Source organism: Gobius niger (genome assembly GCF_951799975.1).
Source record: "Gobius niger genome assembly, chromosome: 15".
Lineage (NCBI taxonomy): Eukaryota > Metazoa > Chordata > Actinopteri > Gobiiformes > Gobiidae > Gobius > Gobius niger.
This window is the reverse complement of record NC_136866.1, coordinates 4,159,445-4,181,343: the sequence shown is the minus strand read 5'-3', so window position 1 is coordinate 4,181,343 and position 21,899 is coordinate 4,159,445. Positions and strand designations below refer to the sequence as shown.

General features: G+C 43.6%; 1 protein-coding gene across 1 annotated transcript in view; it reads right to left on the bottom strand.

Moving 5' to 3' along the window:
- Positions 1–6,802: 6,802 nt before the first annotated feature.
- The window catches only part of LOC306975116 (kinesin-like protein KIF13B), a gene marked incomplete at its 3' end in the record, with an annotated part of 55,963 nt that continues 40,866 nt past the window's right edge, over positions 6,803–21,899 (bottom strand). The window contains exons 30-39 of the mRNA XM_079572536.1: positions 21,596–21,772; positions 19,808–19,900; positions 19,530–19,682; positions 19,352–19,429; positions 18,314–18,370; positions 17,481–17,586; positions 16,160–16,263; positions 10,033–10,101; positions 8,419–9,943; positions 6,803–7,065 (exon numbers count right to left, since the gene is read on the bottom strand). Coding sequence (XP_079428662.1) covers positions 6,803–7,065; positions 8,419–9,943; positions 10,033–10,101; positions 16,160–16,263; positions 17,481–17,586; positions 18,314–18,370; positions 19,352–19,429; positions 19,530–19,682; positions 19,808–19,900; positions 21,596–21,772 — 2,625 coding nt within the window. The remainder of the gene's footprint in view (positions 7,066–8,418; positions 9,944–10,032; positions 10,102–16,159; positions 16,264–17,480; positions 17,587–18,313; positions 18,371–19,351; positions 19,430–19,529; positions 19,683–19,807; positions 19,901–21,595; positions 21,773–21,899) is intronic.

Sequence of the window (21,899 nt, the reverse complement as noted above, 5' to 3'; positions counted from 1 at the left end):
CTCTCTCCTCCCCCTCTCGTCTCTACCTCCCTCTCTCTGCACACACGCTCTGGTTCTCACTGGACGATTCCAAACGGCGGGTTCAGTCCGAGGCTGCGTCCACACGAATGCGCTTTCATGAACTTTTACGTTTCCTCATGAGCGAGGGGTCGTTTTTACATTATTTATTTATTAGCCAAGCGAAAACCAAAGCTTGTGTATGTGTTGTCTGGATGGGTGCTTCGTGAGAATGGTGAAAAGTTTTCATTTTCCAGATTTCTGAATGAGGAGACCGACATCTTTAACTTCAAACTGTCGAGCACAGTCCAGATTCACATTTTTGTAGCCTTTTGTTACTTCTCTGAATAACTAAGCATTCAAATCTGCAGCTCACTGTTAATACCTTCAATACAATAACACAACATCTCTGAGAATCAAACCATATCATACATGTCAGCTTTTCACTTGTTACTTGTTTTTGTTTATTTGTTTATTGATTTATTTTGGTAGGGACTAGGGATGCACTGATACCGTTACCAGTATCGGATATCGGGCCGATACCACATACTCGTACTCATTCATGAGGTCCCGATACCAGAAACCGATACCATTTGACGTGTGGCCAGCGCACCTACGAGGAAGAAGCAACAAACTGGAGAATAGTTTAGTGTAAACACAATAATCCACATAGAGCTGACTTTATTACAGACTGCGCTCTCTAAACCAGAGTCTGAGCTGGATTTAACCAGAGCTTAATGTTGTTCGTGCTGCAGCGTCTGCAGTGTTTACAACATACAGGCTAACGTTGCTAATTCGCGGCTAACAGTTTTGGCCATTCTGACGCCGATTTAAGCCCAGGGGTTTATTCATCTGAAAAACTAACCCAGCGACTAAAAAGTCCTCAGAAAATCCAAATTAAAGACATACAGCATGTTTATATTGAGGGAAAATGAGCTGCAGCAGAACAATGAAAACGCTGTAGCTACTCGCTAAGTTACTACAAACACACGAGAAAATCTACAGGAGCTGAAGTAAAGACGAAAAGAGACCATTTAAGAAACATCTCAATACTATTGTTAAATAAAAACACATACATGAATAAAGCTCAGGCATTGGGAGCTTTAGGACATGGGCTTTTCTGTCTATGATGGACAGAGACATAAAAATAAAATATTATTTTGAATGAGAATAAAATAAATAAATAAATGGCATCAGCACAATTCTAATATAACTGCTCTTAAATGTGTCGCCTACTTTACTTAAGGAAATGTAAATGAGTAAATGAACTAATTACAAACCAATCTGCTGTGAAAAAAGTAAGAACGTTGAAGAAAATGCCTTGTACTCGTATCAGTATTCGGTATCGGCGAGTACTTAAATCAAAGTACTCGTACTCGTATCGGTTTTAGAAAAAGCGGTATCGGTGCCTCCCTAGTAGGGACAGTACATGTTAATGAATTAAGTCTGTGTGTTTACATCTTCTAAAAAAGCACTTGCTCTTTACAGTGCGACACTTATTTTTATCCTGGAAAGCCCCTGAAAATCTGATGTGAAATGTGAGACTGTTGTTAAACATGTCTCCCTTTCCCAACTTCAATACAAGCAAGAGGGAATAATGTAAAGCTAAGCCCTTTTTCCTCTGCATACACTGTTTATTAAATCTGGTGTTATTAACATATTAATTCTGGACTGGACACCATTAAAAGCTCTGAATCAAAAGCAGAACGTCCCAGATTGGCCTGTTACAGAAGTGTCCGCGTGTGAAAAGATGGATGTTGGTAAATTGAGTGAAAGCGCATTAGTTCGTGTGGACGTAACCTCGAGACAAGCCAAGGAGCGCAGCCTGCTCGTCCTCTCCTGCTCACCGGATACCTCTTGTCCCTCAGTCTGAGCCAGTCCTCAGAGACACACCTCAGTAGACCTCAGAAATAGCTGTAACTGTAAATATTTCCAATAACTAAGGTTCTCAGTCTCACTCACAACGACCTACCTACTTTACTCTACCTGCTCTCCTCAACTCCTCATCAACGCAGCGCTGACTGTTTCTCCAAACATGGACCTCTCATCATTCCACTCCAGAAAAAAGAGCTGCTTGGGTTTGAAAGTGAAGCTGCAGCCGGCCGCAAACCTAAGGTTTCATCATAAGTGACCCTTAAAACGTATGAAATTTTAAGATATTTGCCTAAGTCACGATTCAATCACAAAACTAGTGAAACAAAGTAAAGGTGACTTTGTGGTTTGCAGCCGGCAGCACAGTCCTCCTGATGCTGAGTCCAGATGGAGATTGGACGTACAATCATTTTGCCTTGGTATTTAGCTTCCCAGTTATACTATTGTAAAGTACTTTGGAAACCGATTTAGGGTCAATGTGATAATCAAGCTAATTTAAGTTGTATAAGGATGGGGTTTGTGCTTTGCTTAATGCTGTTCATGCCAAAGGAAAGACCGTAGTAACAGGACTTTGTGAGGAGTCTTCAGAGCCGAGCTCAGCGTGTCCAAAGTGCTGGACTCCTTTGGTGTGTTCCTACAGCAGGCCTGTGTCGCACACTTCACGTACAGCAGCCACTTCCATCATCCTGAACCTCCTATTACTGTTGTGACGCTGCCACTTTATACGAGCCTCACAATGTGCTTCAGTTTAGTGTCACTGTGTCGGCCTCAAAGGGACCTGTCTCAACGACATAGTCACACTTCCCCCACAGAGGGGGGTCCGGGCCCTGACCAGTGACCAAGTGTTAGCGATGAGGCTATTGCTGTTTCACTTGTAAAGTGTGAGCACTTTCAGTCCCAGACTGAGCCTTTAGGTCAGGCCTAAGGTCCGTTGTATTTTTAATGTGTCGGTCTCAAAGACTGACCCGGGTCTATGCTAAAGATGAGCTCCACACAGGGCACCGTTAGCAGAGGAAGCCTGCTCTGACAGTTGGCTTTAAACAAATCAGGGAGCACCAGCTGAGAGCTGTTTGCTCTGCTGTCAGCCGCTAAGCTAAGTTAGCATTTTCATATTTACACAAGTGTAAGCTAACACAGCTATCTAAATTTTGTGCCAAGCTACAGTCTCTGTTGCCTCATCTTTAACATACATGTAACTTTTCAGGATTCGCAGTATAGTATGCTATAAAGTATGTTAAAATGTCTAAGTATTCCTCAAATCCCTGACTTTAAACGGGTTAGCTCCAATAAAGCTACAACACAAGGGGACCTGTATTTGAAAGGAAAAGGTGAAAAGATAAAACAATTGTGTATTTATACTCATTTTTATTGTGATGTACAAAAAGAACGACATGTTTTGAAATGTTTCATGCTTTTGTTAAATTAATCACTTTTTACTTTACCATTATTAATGATTTTATATTCTTTAAAGCATCCTATTCGACTGAACTGCAGTCTCCCCCTGTCTAATAATGAAGCTATTTGTGAAAATGAATGATGCACCTTAAGAAAACTAAAACTTGAATTGCCCTTAAGCTTTTAATCAAATGAATAGTACAATAATAAGCCACACCAAACTCCACGATTTCAGTCCGATTACCCTGTTGCAGATCTGATTGTTTTTCCTCAAATACCTCAAATGTATTTATAAGGCGTTACATGTACATGAACTTCCAAAATTCTATTGACAATAAATCAAAGTGTGTTGCCTTGTATGTATTAAACTCTGAATCACCCACAGAGAGAGAAGATCAATATTGTGTCAATTAATGGAAATTCTGGACAAAAAAAGGGGAAAAAATCAGCTGGAATTTTCTGGAGCCTGGTGTGAAATCACAATAACAAACAGTAAGGGACAAATCACGTAATTAGCCGTGTGAAACGATTACAAAGAGTGCACTTCGAGATTACGCAAGAAAGACACTTTAAATTGCCTTGGTGACGATTAGCGAGTCCGCGGTAGAATCCAGCAGTGTTGTATTTGTATGTTGGTTTTCGAATGAACTCGGGACGCGCTGTGGGGCCTCACGGGTGCCGCGATGCCCCTGCGTGCTCGGTAGGGGGCGCCTTTTCATGGTGTGTCAGGGTTAACATGTCCACACGCGCCCCGTCCACGTGCCCCCCTCCCCCCTCTCATCCCAAAGCAGAGGACTGAACAACGCTGCCCTGTCTCTATCTCTTTAAGTTCACCATTACTGTATTGCCCATTTCAGAATTTAGTGCCTTTTTTGGACAGTAGACTGTTCTGTAATTAAGATGTAGTATATGCATTTTTTGTACAGTTTCTTTGTTCATTTTTAACTTGTGTTTTAGTATGATATATAAAATGTACAAGAGAATAAAGCTATATCAACTGAAGCGGAGGGAGTGCCTCGATGTGCCTTCATTTGCGTGTTCTCACCGTGTCTGCGCAGGTTTCCTCTGGTTTCTCTGGATCCCCCACCGCTAAGAACATCGTGGGGGTTGTAGGAGCCGACGGCGCAGATTTTCAGCCTTGCTTCCCACAGTCTACCCCAATGGGCAGCTCTGGCGACAATAGCGGTTTAATGCAACTCGGGCTTGAGAAGCGCAATGCAAGTGTGAGCCATTATCAACTTAACCCCCGCCTGAACGGAGCCCGTCTTCTCCAGTTTGACCTAAATCGAAAAGCTTCTTGGGAAAAAAATAACGACAAAAACGAGGCGTAAATGAGGATGAAAAAAAAGCATCAAAAAGAGCGACAAAAACGCAACAAAACAGGTGAAAATATGGAACAAAACAGGTGAAAATATGGAGCAAAACAGGTGAAAATATGGAACAAAACAGGTGAAAATATGGAACAAAACAGGTGAAAATATGGAGCAAAACAGGTGAAAATATGGAACAAAACAGGTGAAAATATGGAACAAAACAGGTGAAAATATGGAGCAAAACAGGTGAAAATATGGAGCAAAACAGGCGTTAAAAAAGTGATGAAAACAACAAGAAGCAAGAAAAATAGGTCTTAGCTTTCAAATAAGGTGTTACTCTGGCCTATTGGCTGTAAGCTCCAGTCGAAAAGCCTTTAGATTTGGGTAAGGCCAAACTGGAGAAAATGCACTGGGTTAAGGTGGGGGTGAGAGGTCAAGATTTGGTTTTAAAAAGATATTGATGCTTTAAACCAGGGGTAGGTTTAAAGCCAAGGGCCGAACCTCGACATTGTGGCCTAAAGTAAAGAACTATTTTCTGCAAATGCCAATGTTTTACTTCATTGGTTCCCAAGTACCCCTTCTGGAACCGCCACCTTAACGTGGTGGAGGGGTTTGAGCGCCCGAATGATCCTGGGGGCTATATTGTCGGGGCTTTGTGCCCCTGGTAGGGTCTCCCATTTCAAACAGGTCCTAGGTGACGGGTCAGACAAAGAGCGGTTCAGAAGCTTGAATCGTGAGGCCGTCCTTCTGTGGACCCACCACCTGCAGGAGGAGCCATAAGGAGCTGGCGCAATGTGATTTGGGCAGCTCAGACAGCTGGAACAACCGGAAACGGAAAAGTGGAAGAAGATGGATGGATGGTTCCCAAGTGGCTTTGGGACCCACCATTACCCTCGGATGACGAGCCGAGGACCCAAATAAAGCTGTCATTTGTCATATATCGTATAAAATATTGTATTTTCCACGCAAGATTTTGTTGAACAAGCAGAAGATTTCCCTTTAAGACTGAAACTATGATCCCAATAACCCAATAACCCAATAACATTCGTTATTCGTTTTTAACAGACATAAAAGTTCCCTATAGACTCGCGACCCACTGAAAATGGCTCCGTGACCCACTTCAGGGCCCCGACCCCCCAGTAGAGAATCACTGTTTAACATTATATATGACCAAGAGGGATGTTCTGGCAGGACATTTTAAAACACTGACATTATTTCTCGCATTAAACAGGTATTTGATCTCTTATTTGCATAATATTTCTCAAAAACATCTTGGGGGCCAGAGGTTCTGTGCTGATTTGGCCCCTGCTTTAGTCTCCAGGCTGTGCTGTTTTCACCACTGTTTGACCTCAGAGGCCTTTAAATATTATACACTAATTACAATGTTACAATTTTATGTATATGAATCTCGAATTTACATTTTTACAATGGGGATCAAGGTTAGAAAATAATGTACACAAGATAAACTTTCCTATCAATAACTATGCCTTAATAAAATAATCGAGTCCACCATTCAGCATAATGACTTGTTGGTTTATTAGAAACAATATTCATCAAATAAATAAACATTTCTACATTCAAAAACAACCAAGTATAAAATCTCTCTTATAAACATAAAATGTGTTAAAGTAATGTCCCTTATAATCCAGGTTAACAGCACGTGATTCCCAACACATACAGAAGCTCTTTATTAAAACTATAAAACCCAGCTCACTGCATCACAGGTAAGTGGCTTTTTAAAAAGTAGATTGGCACATTCATAAACTACAGCAAAGCCCTTAGTTTTTCTTAACACACAGTAAAACTTCACATAGAAAGTGAGCACTTGAAGGCACCAGAGGAAAGTCCAAAGGCGGTGTTAAGAAATATCACCTTATTGCTCTTGTTTGACATGATACAAAATCATCAAAAAGTGTAGTGTTTGCGTCAACGTATAGAATGAACAACCAGACATTCAAGCAAAACTGGCAGAAAGATAAAAACATTCATGTGGATTTTGCCTTGTGGTCGGAGAAACGAGTCTCACGAATCTGTAGTGCTGCGTTCGAAAGCAGGTGGGAAAACCTGCTGCTGACTTTAAAAGAAAAATGATTGATCTGTGCGGTTTAGGAAGATGATTTCAAAGGGTATTTATGTGCTCTTTGTAGTCCAAAAACTCAAAAGCAAGGCTTGTCAGACAGCGATCATTCGTTCCTCCTCAATTTCTTTTCTCAAAGCTCCTCCCTCTATGTGTTCCATGACTTGCGGTTCTCCCCTTTGCCCCGCCCCGCAGCCGCGCCCCCTCCTCCCTCTCCCTTGGCCAGGGCGGTGAGGGCGGCCAGGTTGGGGCTCGAGCCGGAGAGGTTGGCGCTGTGGCGCTTCTGCTGCTTCCGGCGCCGTTTGCTGCTGGTGCCGGAGGCTCGGGACACTCGGCCGGGACGCACCAGCACGCCGTACCCGGGGTTACAGTGGAAGTAGTGCTTGCCCCCCACGGAGCCGTCGTTCTTACCTGAAAGAAGAGATCAGAGATGTTCTGCTAAAGGTAATGTCACTCTTTTGGGGGGGGGGGGGGGGGTAATTAATATAGATTTGTTTTGTGTAAATGGAACCGGACTTAAATCCCAAATGGGGAAAAACACAGCAACACGCACAGCAAGTATGCAGCTAAACTACAACACAAAAATACAATATTCATAGGCTGATCTGTGTTCATTTAGAGCAGGGGTGCCCAAAGTGGGGCCATCATTAGGTTGGCCCGCCAGAGAGTGACCTACTTCTGCGCCGCATCTGGTTAATACTAACTACTCTCTCCCATTCATTCTCAATGGCAAATATAGATGCAGTACACTTTTTGGCCACCGGCGACAAATTGGGGGCGCTGTTTCACTCCTTGAGCAACCCCTTGACTCACACCTGAACCGAGCACATTTTCTCCAGTTTGGCTTTACCCCAGTCCAAAAGCTTCTGGAAAAAAGCTGTGAAAATAGCAACAAAACTGAGACGAAAACAATGATGGAAATGTGACAAAAAAGTGAGAAAACTTTGACAAAAAAGTGACAAAAAAATGACAAAAAAGACAAAAAAAATGACAAAAAATGTGACAAAAATGTTACAAAAAATGACAAAAAATGACAAAAAAAGTGAGTTGAATACCCCCCCAAAAAAAGGATGGAAAAAAATCTGATGACGTGAGGAAAAAGATCAATTTAGAAGAGCTTTGCAGATCTTAGCTTGAGGCGTTACACTGGCCTACAGGATTTGGGTAAAGCTGAACTGGAGAAAATGCTCTCGGTTCAGGCGGGAGTTAAGAGGTTAAGGAAACACTGTTCTGGTGTCTTGGTATTTGTCAGTCATAGAACGTTGTAGCATCAACTTTGCCATTTTTTCAAATTTTATTGCAAAGGTCGTTGACATATATGACTAATAAAATAATTTATGCTGAATTGACACTTTCAAATTGGTCTAATATGGCATTTTCTTTGACTTAAAGAAATGAATGAGGTAAAGTCACTGTAGGTGCTGCAGGTACAGGTGGTGGTGTTTACATTTTGCACTATATTGCTACAATAATTGATTTTGTTCTACTAAAACTAGGCTTTTGTAGCATGTTATTTGCATAAATAGAATTAAATGTATTTAATGTATATCAAAAAATAAAATAAAGTAACTATTATTATTTGCAGTTATATGTGTTTCACGCTGACATCGCCGAGTTTGGCCCGCGACCCACAGACGCTTTTTCATTTTGGCCTCAGAGACAAAACGTTTGGGCACCCCTGATCTAGAGCAAACATGTCCACACTCGTCCGTCACATTGAGAATTCTGTATATTGTGAGAGAAAAACTCCAGTGCTCCACTCACCTGCCGGCGCCTCCAGCTCCACCCCGACCCAGGTGCCCTGAGCGAAGTCCGTCGGCCCCACGTATCGAACGGTGCCGAACTTGTTGGTCCCGACGGTCACGAACTCCCCCTCCTTCAACCACTCGGGCAGGACGCCGTTCGCCTCTCCCTCGTCCGTGTCCGAAATGATCTCCAGAGGCTCCGCGGGCACGGACAGGAGCGCCCCGGGACTGCCCGCGCGCTCCTCCTCGTCCACCATCGGCTGGAACGACTTGAGGTCCGAGGACTTCACTTTCTTGATCTTGAAGGGACTGACCGCTATCGGCTTGAGCGGGGCGACGTTAGAAAGAGGCGGGGGCTTTTCAGCAACTCTTTCTGAGCTCACTTCTCCATCTTGCTCGATCCCGCTTGATGATTCTTTGGATTTCAAACTACAAAACTGTCCGTCGTCCTTTGCTGTCGGGACTTTCTCTGATCTACAAGACAAAGCTTCTGTAGAGTTGGCTCCACTCTCCGCTGCACCAGCTAAAAGCGGCTCATTACTCATAGTCAGTGTTGTTTCTAACTCATCTTTGGGATGTTCGAAAACCACTTCCATTTGTGATAAAGCAGGAGCCGAGGAGTCCACCTTCTCAGCCACCGAGCCAGACGACTTTACACAGTCTCCAGCTGCTTGGACTTCCTCAACGTCACCATTCAGATCTACTGGTAAGTCCGTGGCTCCATCTCCCACCTTCAGCTCAGTCTGTGGTGAATCTGGACTTTCTTTGGTCGTCGCTGACTGAACCACCTCTTGATCCGCCTCTTGATCCGCCTCTTGATCCGCCTCTTGATCCGCCTCTTGATCCGTTCTATCGTCATTCAGCGTCAAAGATTTCTCAGCGATCGAGCAAGAAGACTGCCCGTTGATCCTCGGCGCTTGGAGCTCATCTCGCAAATTCAACTCTTGTGCATCTGGTAAAAGTTGTGTGATTTCTGAGTCTGCACCGTCTGATTTGACTTGTTCTAAAGGCGACGCCTGAACCGGCTCCTCCTCCTTTTGTTCGTTGATTCTTTCTTCCAGATTCGTGGCCTCTACGTCTTCACTGTTCGAGGTGTCTGTTTGTGAAGACTGGGCATCTTCCTCCGTTGAGTCGTCTCGCTTTGTATCGTCCAAGATGTCCGCCTCCTGCTCGCCCCGCGCCTCAACTCGTCCTTCACCGATTTCACGTTTTTTCAAATCTTTCTCCAGTTCCTCCGTGAGCGATTTGTCGTCGAGCAGATATTCGCGATCGCTTGCTCCTTGGAAGTCCGCCGCCGCCTCCTCCTCCTCTTCCTCCTCGATCTCGTCGTTTCTGCAGCCGGACATGGGCGGCAGGTCCCAGCTGAGGGTGTAGACGTCGGACAGCGTTGCCGCGGAGACGCTGGTGGACATGTACCCGCTGGACGATTCGCTGACGGGACTCGGAGTGGAGTCCTCGGTCTCCGGGGCGACGGGAGGCGGCGCCGGGGCCTGCGTGGGGCTCTCCGGGGTGATGTCGAAGGGAATGATTTTCTCAATGGGAACCTAAAGGGAGAAAAGAGTCACATACGGCCTATGTAAGGGGTATTTATTTATAAAGGACACAAAAACCAGAGCTGTGAACAGGATCTTACCGGCTGCTGAAAACGAGAGATGCCTTCTTCGACGCTGGCCGACTGCACCATGATCCGAGGAAGACCGGGCTGGAGAAGACATTATAAATGTTAAGTTTGTCACAGCATTAAAGGTGCGTTATGCAACTTTTTACCTGGAAAAAAGTTGATACCGTAAATGCTCTAATATAGGCCGGGGCCTTTATTTACTCAAGGGCATCAGGACCAGGCCTTTATTGGAACCAGGCCACAATTAGAGACAGGCCTTTATTTCTATTGGAGCAAAACGGACGACCAGGAAAACGAAGAAAAACGAGATTTGTTTCCATTTGCACCTAAAATATTAGGTTCATTTATTAATTAACATTTCAGACCTTCTCCCAGCGGCTGGAACATTGACGCCTTTTATTTTGTCGGGACAACAGGAAGTGTTTCGTTGCTGTTAGCGGAGCTTTGACATCAGTGTCACTGCAGGTTTCTGTTTCGTTTTTACCGCGGACCGGATTATTTGTTGTTATCTTGTGTAAAAGGCGAGTTTAGACGGAGCGTTTGTGTTTGTGATCGATCATGAGACTGACCCGAGAGAAGACGAGACGCTCGCGCTGATGGGAGGAGTTATTTTGAGGCGTGGGACTGACCTGCACACGGAGCAGCTGGACGTGCTTTGAAGACGCGATGGTGACTTTATTAAAACCCTGGAGGGTCTCACAACATTTGTTGCTTTCCCTGTTTCCAAATATAATCACAAGAGGTTTGAAAAGTGGCTAAATCTGTGTCAAAGTTACGCTCGGATCAGCTCCTCCACAGCGCCCCCCTCGGCCCGGGTTCCCGTTTGTTACTTCCTGCACGTGAGTTTTCATTTACACCAGTATGAGACAAATTCCTAACATGGGGAATATTTTTACCGCTATAGTTTCTAATAAAAGCCCCGGCCTGTTTTAGAGACCGGCTTTAATTTGCCTCCGGCAGCAGCGAGCCCGGCCTCTGTCAGAGACCCGGCCGCTAATGGAATACAGGCCAGTATTAGAGAATTTACGGTATTTTTGTGTATTTTACCTTGCGACCCAGCAGCTGTATGCAGGGGCGGACTGGGACTGAATAACAGCCCTGAACTCTGACCAGCCTGGCCCAAAATTAGCGTAATTGTGACACTTCCACAAATACATATTTTAACCTCTTACCACCCGCCTTAACACTAACGAGTGCATTTTCCCCTGTTCGGCTTTTTATTATTATTTTTTTGATCGGCATCATCAGCAAAAAGAGCGGGAAAGGTGGTCGTAGAAACAGAAGCAAAATCATTACTATAAATAATAAATAAAAATGTCCCAAAACTGAACCTTGTGGCGCACCATACTCCACGGAATTCCTTTTAGATTCATGTTTTTTTATCCGTCAGCAGAGAAAACCTTCCAAACAATTGATCCTGGAGCGTCTTAGAAACCACTGTGATAGAAAGTAAAGGCGCCGTACTGACCACTCACAGCCTGTGGGTCACTACAAGGTCAAACATGCACACATTTTTCCACATAAAAAGTTGCATAATGCACCTTTAAGTCAAAAATAAGATACTGTATATATACAAGAATTCTCAATCAATAAATCAATCATGTTGAAGATGAAAATATCAGTTTAGATTCCCATGATGAACTTGATTAAACTCAATTATCTTCACCCAGTCCTCACCAGCGCAGCCAGGGGTCCTTTAAGCACTAACTTGGGGGTGCTTTGAATTATGTAAGTTAAAAAAACAGGTGAAACTGAACAGTAATTGAATAATCATTTAAAAGGAAACCTGTTTAAAGGGGTGTTTTGGTTGATCACGCTGTAAAAAGCAGCAGCACTCTCCAGGTAGGGGTTGCATGGAGTAAATCTAAGGCCCAAGGGATAAGACAGACAAAAAAAAAAGGAACCACTGACTAATAGCATGTTGTGTCATTAGAGAAAAGCTCCTAAATTCTAAAAAATGAAGCAGTGAACACAGAAAGTGATGATTTAAAACGCAAGCCAAAACGCAGCTGTTGGTGTGACATGAATCAACGTTATTGTGCGAGAGTTGAAACGAGTCTGATTGGGGTTTTGACTCTTGACGCGGCGACGCCGACACGAACCCGTGACGTGGGCTCACACAGAAGGTCAAACACGGCCACTCTGTCCATGTTTGTGTCCTGATGCAACAGAAAAGCACAGGCCACACAAGCAGCGGTGGTTAATAGTGCTGAGACCTGCTCGAACATGGTGCCAAGTCAACAAAAACCCTTCAGTTTCCTTCCCTTTTGTACATCTCTACGACTGATGTGAAGCGAGTTTGAGAAATGAACAGGTCCTTGTATAATTTGCTCTCTTCTCTCCTGTGCTGGTATCTGAGTCCCTAATCCTTGCTGCTGTCTCAAGCTCATACTAGAGCCTTGTCATTGAAGAGGACTGAATTGCTCAATCCTAAACCTAGACGGGAGCAAACCCAGGAGCCCTTTTTTGTCATTAGTTACAGTAAAGAGGCAACCCAGGATAAACAGGTGATAGAAAGAAACTGGGACATCATTGTCAGCGTCAGAAGAGCCCTCACCATTAAAGACAAGCTTGTGAGGACCTATCTCCCACCCACTAAGCCCACCACATGGCTTTCCCGTCCAAAAGGGAACTTTTCCTGTGGCCATTGTAGATATTGTGAGAATATGGTGAAGACTGACACTTTTATGGACCTGGCTACTAAAAGGATGTATTCTATAAATGGTTTTGTCAATTGCAGCACCACCCATGTAGTGTATCGCCTTGAATGCCCCTGTGGTGTTTCTATGTGGGCCTCACTAAAAGGAGGCTAAGGGATAGAGTGGCTGATACTGTATTAATCTCTGTAGAGAAATTACTTCTCTGCATTTGACCCATCCTCAGTATCGCATGGGGCGACCTGTAGGAGCAGTGGCTGCCAGTGTGGGCCGGTGCTCGGGGACCCATCTCCATGATGTGGAGCCAGGCTGGTGGTCAGAAACACCTGGCTGGAGGATTAACCTATTGCACATGTTTTTTATAACCGACCACTAACCTACGCAGACACGGGGAGAACATGCAAACTCCACACAGAAAGGCCCCGTCCAGGTGGGAATCGAACCCAGGACCTTAGTGCTGTGAGGCACGAGCACTAACCGCTGCGCCACCGTGTCCTATAAAGATATGCCATTCGCTCTCAAAACCTAAATTATCCTATGGCCAGACATTATATGGATGTCCATAACAGCCATGACTACACCCTAAAGGTGTCAGGAAGTGAGGTTATCACCTTAAATGCCAGGGGTGACGATAAAATCTTACGCCTAAGGCAAGAGAATCATATTAGATCCATGCTCTTAATGCTACAGAACACCCTGGCCTGAATGAGGATCTGGACAAATTGGTTGACTCTCTATCTCCACACACACCCTGCGTTGGTGTGATTTTTAATGTTTCTGGCCCATTAATAAAGCCTTTTCTACTTTTGCAAAATACGAGTGCCTGGACCTGATCTTTCTCTCCACATCCCATTGCCTCCTTGTCCTAATTTCTGTTCCCTAATCCTTGTGTTGACCTACAGCAGGAGCTCACGGGGAGGAGACAAGTGGCCATTAAGAACACGAATCTACAACAATTCAACAACACGGATCTGCGGGTGTCCACTCCCCACTGACACGCAGCTCTCTGATTGCCCTCCCGTTAGCGCCAGCAGCTAATCAGCCCAAAGAGCCCGGGCTGAGCTCCCACTGAAGTTATAATGGCGCGTGATTGGAGATGGATGCGTTCACCTGAGCCTAACTCACACACAGCACGTCGGCACGAGACAAGGCACCAATCAGAGCCGAGAGGGGAACGGGCGGAGGCGAAGGAAGAAGAAACCAAAACAAACAATCCGCAAATGGTTGCACTGCACGCACATGATGTGGTTATCTTTTCAAATGGTGAAGCAAACAAACCTCTTACAGCTTAACCTTACACCTCAAAGGAAAGCAAAGACCTACAAAACCGATCATAACTTTTTGTCAGATATTTTAAGCGTTTTTGTTGTGGGTTTTTTAATGCTTTTTCCTCGCTCTTCTGTCGCTTTATTGTCGTGTTATTGTTGCTTTTCCAGGCACATTTTTGTCGCTCTTTTGCCACGTTTTGTGACACATTTTGGCAGTGTTTCTGTCCTTTTTGTTTGCTTTTTCATAGCTTTGAGTTGTCGCTTTTTTCGCCACGTTTTCATCACTTTTTCCTCATCTCTTTTTTTTGCTTTTAGATTTGGGTAAAATATTTTATAGGTTTTGGGACAAATATTGCGATTCGATTTGCAATTAAATGCTTAACTGCTAAAATGATGAGAGAACGAAATCGTGCTAGTCACTAGGGCTGAACGATTTAGCCAAAAATCAATATTGCGATTTTTTTCAATCAATATTGCGATTTCGATTTTATTGCGATTTTCCACTAATAAGTTTTTGTTGCAATACTATTAAATATTTACTACTGATTTAATAAAGTATTACTTACTCTTAAATCCTTTATAATCACATGAAGAAAATTCCAAATAGTCCACATAGTCATTTAGCCACATCATTTCCAATAAGCTTATATTGAATTTTTTTTTTTGTAAATAGCCTAAATAATTTCTCGCTATTTGCTCTTGTGTTTTAGTCAGTGGATGTGAGAAAAGTTCTTATCTTTATCCAAAACATTCCCAAACATAAGCCTTGAAAAGTGAGTCACAGAGGACTGAACATCAGCTCAGGCTCAGCTTCATCTCTGTGGAGGCTCCGTGTGTGACTCCGGAGGAAAGTTTCTGTGATCAGAGCGTGTAGCGCTGCAGCTAATGCAATGCTAACGGAGGAAACAGCAATAGTCCTTAGCGGTGGCTGCATTATACAGGCTGATATTTTCCCAGCACATCCACGATCTACCGCGCACATTAAGTAGACGGAGAAGTAAACAAAAGCACGCGGTGGAGCGCAGAGCAGGACGTCTGTGGTGTCTCTCGCCGCTACACTCACTTCTATGGGCAGCGGCATCAGCTGCATGGGCCTCTGCGATTTCGAAATCGCGTTGTGTAATATTGCGATAAAATCGCATATGCGATTAATCGTTCAGCCCTACTAGTCACGCTAGTCAAACACCATATTCTTACTCAAATTACCCCCCAAGTTTCAAAAACTTTTGGTTTTATGTGGACAGCGCCCTCTTCTGGAGGACATTCAGAGCACTGTAGGTACCACTGGGGGACAGCCACGTGACTTGTGGTCATACCGCCTTTGCTCTGCCCAATCCCGTCAGACCATGGAAGCTCAGCAGGGAAGGGCCTGGTCGGTACTTTAATGGGAGACAGTTTGGTCACACCAGGAAGCCGAGCGAATGTAGTGAGAGAGTGAGTGTTCGTGGTGGTCGGAGGGGCCGATGGCGCAGACTGGTTGCCTCGCTTCCGTCAGTCTGCCCCAGGGCAGCTGTGGCTACAATAGTAGCTTACCATCACGAAGTATGGAGTGAATGAATAATGCAATGTAAAGCGTCTTTGAGTGTCCAGAAAAGCGCTATATAAAAAAAAAGATGCATATACAGTGGGGAAAAAAAGTATTTGGCCAAAATCCAATAGAATGTCTATGTGAAACTGACCAAATACTTTTTTTCCCCACTGTAAGTCCGGGATGGAATCACACAGCGTCAATCAAGACACTTTAGAATCTGCTTTATGGAAACAAAAAGCAGAGAAAGGAAGAAATAAAAAAGGTTATTGCATAAGTTAAAACCTCAATTGTGATTCCATATCAATAAACCTTGAAGCCCTGAAAAAAGCAGCACTTTTTCTCCCCGAAATCTGTGACTCGATCGTATAAACTGATCCCTGTTGAGAATCAGGACGAAGTAAGGAATATGTTTTGGCCATTTCTAACTTAAATCTCGCCCCGTCGTGCCTTTTCTACCATTTTCTACATTGTCACGAGGTTTGATGTTCTGCACAAGCGCCTTTTTCCGATCTTCCGGCGGCTTTACCTTTTCCTATTGTTCACTTTCTGTATGTTGCCCCTGTTCCCATGGCGACAGGAGACCCAAAATAGCAGCGAATGTGTAGATGTTTCCGTTACCAAAGCCGCGATGTGCGTAAACCCTTTCGAAACGTGTAAAAGCGCGGCGCGTGCGGAGCGTTTACCTGCGGAGGGGAGAGCGGCCGGTCCTCTTTGCCTCCGCCGGGGAGCAGCGACATGAGCAGCCGGGGCACGGACCTCACTGGGGGGAGAAAAGACGCGGCAAAACCTGAATGACGAACGACAGACAGAACGCAGAGAGGAACGGGAAAGACGGGGAAGACAGAGAGAGAAACGAGTCAGAAGGGAGGAAATCGTGTATACGTTTCAGGGGCATGCGGAGAAATAGAAATAAGTGAGAAGAGGGGAAGCGATAGGGCTGCACGAATACCTTCTTGTGATTTTTCTGACCTGTAGTATTAGCTTTGCACTCTACGTTTTCATATAAAGTTCACTGACATGCCCATTACACAAGAAAACCCCCCATGGAGATTACTTCTTTTTCGTTTGCAAATGATATTGTACTGCCTCTGTAATTGCAGTTCATTCCGATAGCAGTTTTGTTTGAGTGTGATACATTTAACAGACTTTTAAGCGGAGACACTACAGGCAAAACTCAATTTTTTGGGCCAAATCTGTCTCTGAGCATATAAGCTTTCACCCGGAAACAGAAAATATGCCTAATCTTCACAATAACATGTTTAAATATTGCGCTGATTCAATGTTCCCCCATAGACTTATATGGGAGAATGCAATTTCAAGGGCCTTTTTCTCATTTTTCTGTCATTGTGGCGACACTATGTCCACGTCAGTCGGACCTAAAGACTTCACATTTTCCAGCCTTGGACTGAACAATATTTGGAAGATTTTTTCAGAGGGATTTTTTCATTATTTAATCCCTTAAGCCCCATTTATTGAGTTTTGAATGTCAAAAAATAAGGAGAAAATTATTTTTTTACACATTTTTCCACTAAAAAACAGCTTATTTTAAAACTAAACAAGAAATCCAAAATCCCCTCTGAGAAAGTCTTGGCAACTCATTCATCAATAAAATGAAACCATAAATTTGAATGTAGCTCTATCCATTATTCAGATCTCGTCGCCAAAGAGATGGTGTTTTATGCCTAAAATGCCCCAAATTTCCCTTGTTCTTATATGAAAAGATAAAATGACAGAAAACTTGCAATGTATTTTTTTCTCACATTTATGCCAGTGATCGACAGCAACAGTTTCAAATTGATATCTGTAAATATACATTTTTTCCCTATTCACCTGCAGTGTCTCGCCTTATTAAGAGGCAAAGAGAAGACCAGAGAAAGAAGAGATTTTTAGGCAAGTAAAGCAGGGAATACAACAGACTCTGAGATGGAAATGCAAAACCGGATCTATGTTTAGATGCAGAAAGATAATAATTATCGTGGTTCACGTGTATCTAAAAAGAATTACCTGTGTCCGGGTGGAGGGTGCGGGATGCGGAGCCGGAGCTGGAGGGAGCGGCAGGAGGTTTGGAAGGGGACGGAGTCAGTGACAAGTCCTGGTGACTCTCCCAGCCCTGCAGCCACAAAAAGCAATTATTCTAACACTCAAAAGAACACAGAAAACACAACAACGTAACGACAACAATGCTCTACACTGCAAAAAGTAATTAACTAGACTAGTATAAACATCTCAATTTGAGCATAATAATCCAATTTTTTGTTGTTTTGACTAGTTAAGTTGTTCTTGGGCATTTTTCCTAGATTATTTCACTTGTTCTGAGGTGTTTCTGACTCGTTTCAATACATTTCGTTCTTATTTCAGGTCATTTTCTTTGCCAATGGGGTAAGAAGATTGGTCTTATCTCATTGGCAATTTTACTTTCTTATTTCAAACGAGATTTCCCTTAGAACTGGTCTGAAATGTCCTCAAACAAGCAAAGCAAACTTGGTCCGATCAGGAAAAGTGTCTAAATGAGTGAAAACCGCTCAAAACAAGATACATTTCCTCAATTCCAGTCATTTAAGCCAATGCTTGATATTTGCTTTTTGCAGTGTATCATGCCAGAACCTCTAAAACAGTAAACAATCATACACAGAAGCAATTTATACACAAAGGCGTTGGCACATGTAGGTATTTTATGTATTTACGGCGTTTGCTTAGTGACTAGGAGCTGCTAAACAAACACAGCCACACTCGAGCATTAAAACTGTCCAAGCAAATGGTACAGTTAAAGTCCTTGCTCGGCATTCGGTTACAATAAAAATAGCCAGAAGGATGTTGGCAGTAACAAAGCCTCTCACCTTGAAGTCACTGAGTGCGTGAGTGGATGAGTAAAGGTCCACAGAACTGGAGGAAAGCTGCTCACGGTCGGACACAGGCAGAGGTTAGTGAGTTAATAATGGTTAGTTGTAAGGATGGGGTTATGCTATAGACCAGTGGTTCTCAACCTGGGGGTCGCGATAAGATAAAATAGCCATATTTTCATTAGCATATAATCTAATGTTTTATTGCAGCATGCGTGTGCTATTTTACCAGAGTGCCATTATTTGTTTGTAGTTTGATGAATTTCATTTTAGCCATTTTTGTTTTTTGTTTTTTAACCCCTTAACTCCCACCTGAACCGAGCAAATTTACTCCAGTTTGGCTTTACCCCAGTCCAAAAGCTTCTGGAACAAAGCTGAGACGAAAACAGTGATGGAAATGGGACAAAAAATGACAAAAATGTGGAAAAAAAAATGACAAAAATGTGACAAAAAAATGACAAAAAATGTGACAAAAAATGACAAAAAATGGCAAAAATGTGACAAAAAATGTGATAAAAATGTGACAATTTTTTTTTCAAATGTGACAAAAAAATGAGAAAAATGTGACAAAAAAATGAGAAAAATGTGACAAAAAAATGAGAAAAATGTGACAAAAAAATGACAAAAATGTGATAAAAAAAAGACAAAAATATGACAAAAATGTGACAAAAATGTGCTAAATTTTTTTTTTAAATGTGACAAAAATGTGACAAAAAAATGAACAAATTTGACAAAAAAATGAGAAAAATGTGACAAAAAATGACAAAAAAGTTACAAAAATGAGTTGAATGCCCAACAAAAAAATGATGGAAAAAAAATGTGATGACGTGAGGAAAAAGATCCTCTCGGTTCAGGCGGGAGTTGAGAGGTTAAGAATCATATATCATATATCTCATGGTGTGACCCGCGGGGGTCACAAATCCCTTTTACTGTTAAAATGGGGGTTGCGGCGCCAAAAGGTTGAGAACCACTGCTCTAGACAATGTTAAACAAGCTACAGAAGTTAGACACAGCTAGATGTTTTAAATATGTGACCTGGTTGACGTTTGGGGAGCTCAGACTGCGCTTCTGGGCTTTTCCTCTGACGGCAAGTTGTTCCCTCACAGTCACCTCCTGCAAACAGACACAGAAGATCCAGAATGCACTTTTATTGATAGGTTATTGCGAGGTTCAAGTACATTGTGCACGTTCTGAAGTAGAACACGGCGCTGACCTGTCGTAGCCGGTCCAGAGTGAGGATGTTCTCCACAGCCAGGACGCTGCGCAGGTACTTCTCGATGGCCGCCTCGCTGTCGGCCGTGGGGTCCTCCTCGGCGCTGGCAGCGAGTCGCGCCAGCATCTCCCTGTCCTCCGGCCCGTGGATGTCCTACACGCATTACACACACGGGTTCAAGACGGTACTATCATTTACCGTGTGATAGCAGTTCAATCAAAGTTCAAGTGTAGCAGTGTCATCGCACAAAACGTCAATGGAGCATTTATTCTTCTTACCCCGGGGATGTTGGAGACGATCTCAAAGGTGACCCCACAGCCGGGGATGGTGCTGCGCTGGGACATTCTCTTCAGGAGGCTCTGAGCAAAACCCTGTCAAACACACACACATCAGTACAGTTACTCTTTTTTGATGGTTCAGGGTGGACCCAGCACAGTTAGACTGCAGCAGCTTCCTTCTTCAAGTTGTCACCACATTGATTTCCTCTGGTAATATTCATTCTACATTGATTTTTACACCTAACACACACTAGCAATAAAACAGGTCTTTGTCTGTTGTTTGTGTATCATCATGGAGGTCAATAATAAAGCCAGTGGCGGCTGGTCCATTATGGGCGGTGGGCGCCGCCCCTCCTATCAATTTTGCAAATAAAATAAAAAGTTTTAAGTTGAGCAAAATCATAACTTTCTCATGTACAGGTGTTTTTTACACTGGAGGGAGGGGGAGCGGAGGTGAAGGAGGTGTCATTTAGCCTGGTTCATCTTGTGCTGTAACCGCATCATAAATGTGTAGTTTTGTGCTTGGGGCGGCAGGAACAGCGCCCACGCGATCTAACCAATGACGCTCTGATATGGTATAAAAACGTCACTGTATATCATTAATTCAACCAATCAGAGACGCGCAATAATAAATCTCCGCTTGGCCTCAGCGCCATCAGAGAATTAGTAGGTGAAAGACAAGGAAGCGTCTCCTGTAAACAAACGTGAGGAGCTCGTTGTTGGAGCAGCTCTGAGCTCACGGACGATCGGAGGAAAGACCGGAGAAGCTTCGTGTTGTTTCCTGAGAGGAACTAATGGACTTGGGACATCTTTCTTCAGTCAGAAGTCACGTCTAAACGGACTTTCCTGGAGGTAGCATGAAGATGCTAACTAGCTCGTCTGCTTTAGCTGCTGCTCGTTTATTTCACACTTTGGGACAACCCTCGCTGACTTGGACACTTATGTCCCAGGACGTGGACATTTGATGGAGAGAAGATTCAGGACCGTGAGGAGGAGCTACGACAGGAGAGGAGAACGTCATTCATTCACTGAGGGAAACAGAGGAGGAGCTCCAGGTGCTACAGGAGGAGGAGCTCCAGGTGCTACAGGAGGAGCTCCAGGTGCTACAGGAGGTGCTACAGGAGGAGGAGCTCCAGGTGCTACAGGAGGAGGAGGACTCTCGTTTAAACGTGAGCTGCACTTTATTTCTGAGCGGATCATTTGTCTGACGGTTTATACGGGTTTAAACCTGTGGTTCTGAGGCTTATAATGAAACCACAGCAGGTCTGGGACTAAAACTGTTCATGAAATCAAAGAGGAAACACCTCCTGCCTTTGTTCTGGTTCTGTTGGTACAAAACACAAATCAGTGGTGCACAAAACAAATATGTATAGTGACTATCGTTACACTTTAGTCAGAAATTATTTATTTTTTTGTTGAATAAAACTAAACAGTAAGTTTTGAATATATTCTACATAAAATAATAATATTATTACATGCTCCAAAGATAACTTTCTCTTTTAAGTTAAAAACAATGTTTATAAGTATCTTCTAAAATATAATTGAAGGTAGAGGCAACAGCCCCCCCTGGTTTTCACATCACCAGCCGCCACTGAATAAAGCCCCTTTTTCTGCCTTGCATTTATTTAACCTCTTAACCCATGCCTTAACCAAGCACATTTTCTGCAGTTTGGCAAATCTAAACGCGTCATGAGAAAAGAAGAAAAAAAAAAGTGTAAAAAAAAAAGAGCAGCAAAAACGTGATAAAAAAAGTGACAATAACATAAAAAGCCTCACGCTCCTCCTCACCTGCCTCCCTGTGACGCCGACACAGATGCGTTTCCTCAGCACCAGCCTCATGTGGGCCGGGTGGGACAGCTGCACCACGGTCCTCACTGTCAGGTGCACGCGCAGGTCTGGAGCGCCCGCCCGGCTCAGCGCGGGGCACTCGTGCACTGTGGAGTCCCAGGACGCCTCCACCTTCACCTGCCACACACGGAACACAAGCGCCGATGCATTTTAGACAATAGTACAGCCACTTACATTCAACAAAGAGGAGAGACAATACAGAAAAACTGAAGATTACACCTCCATCACATATCTATAGGTGCCT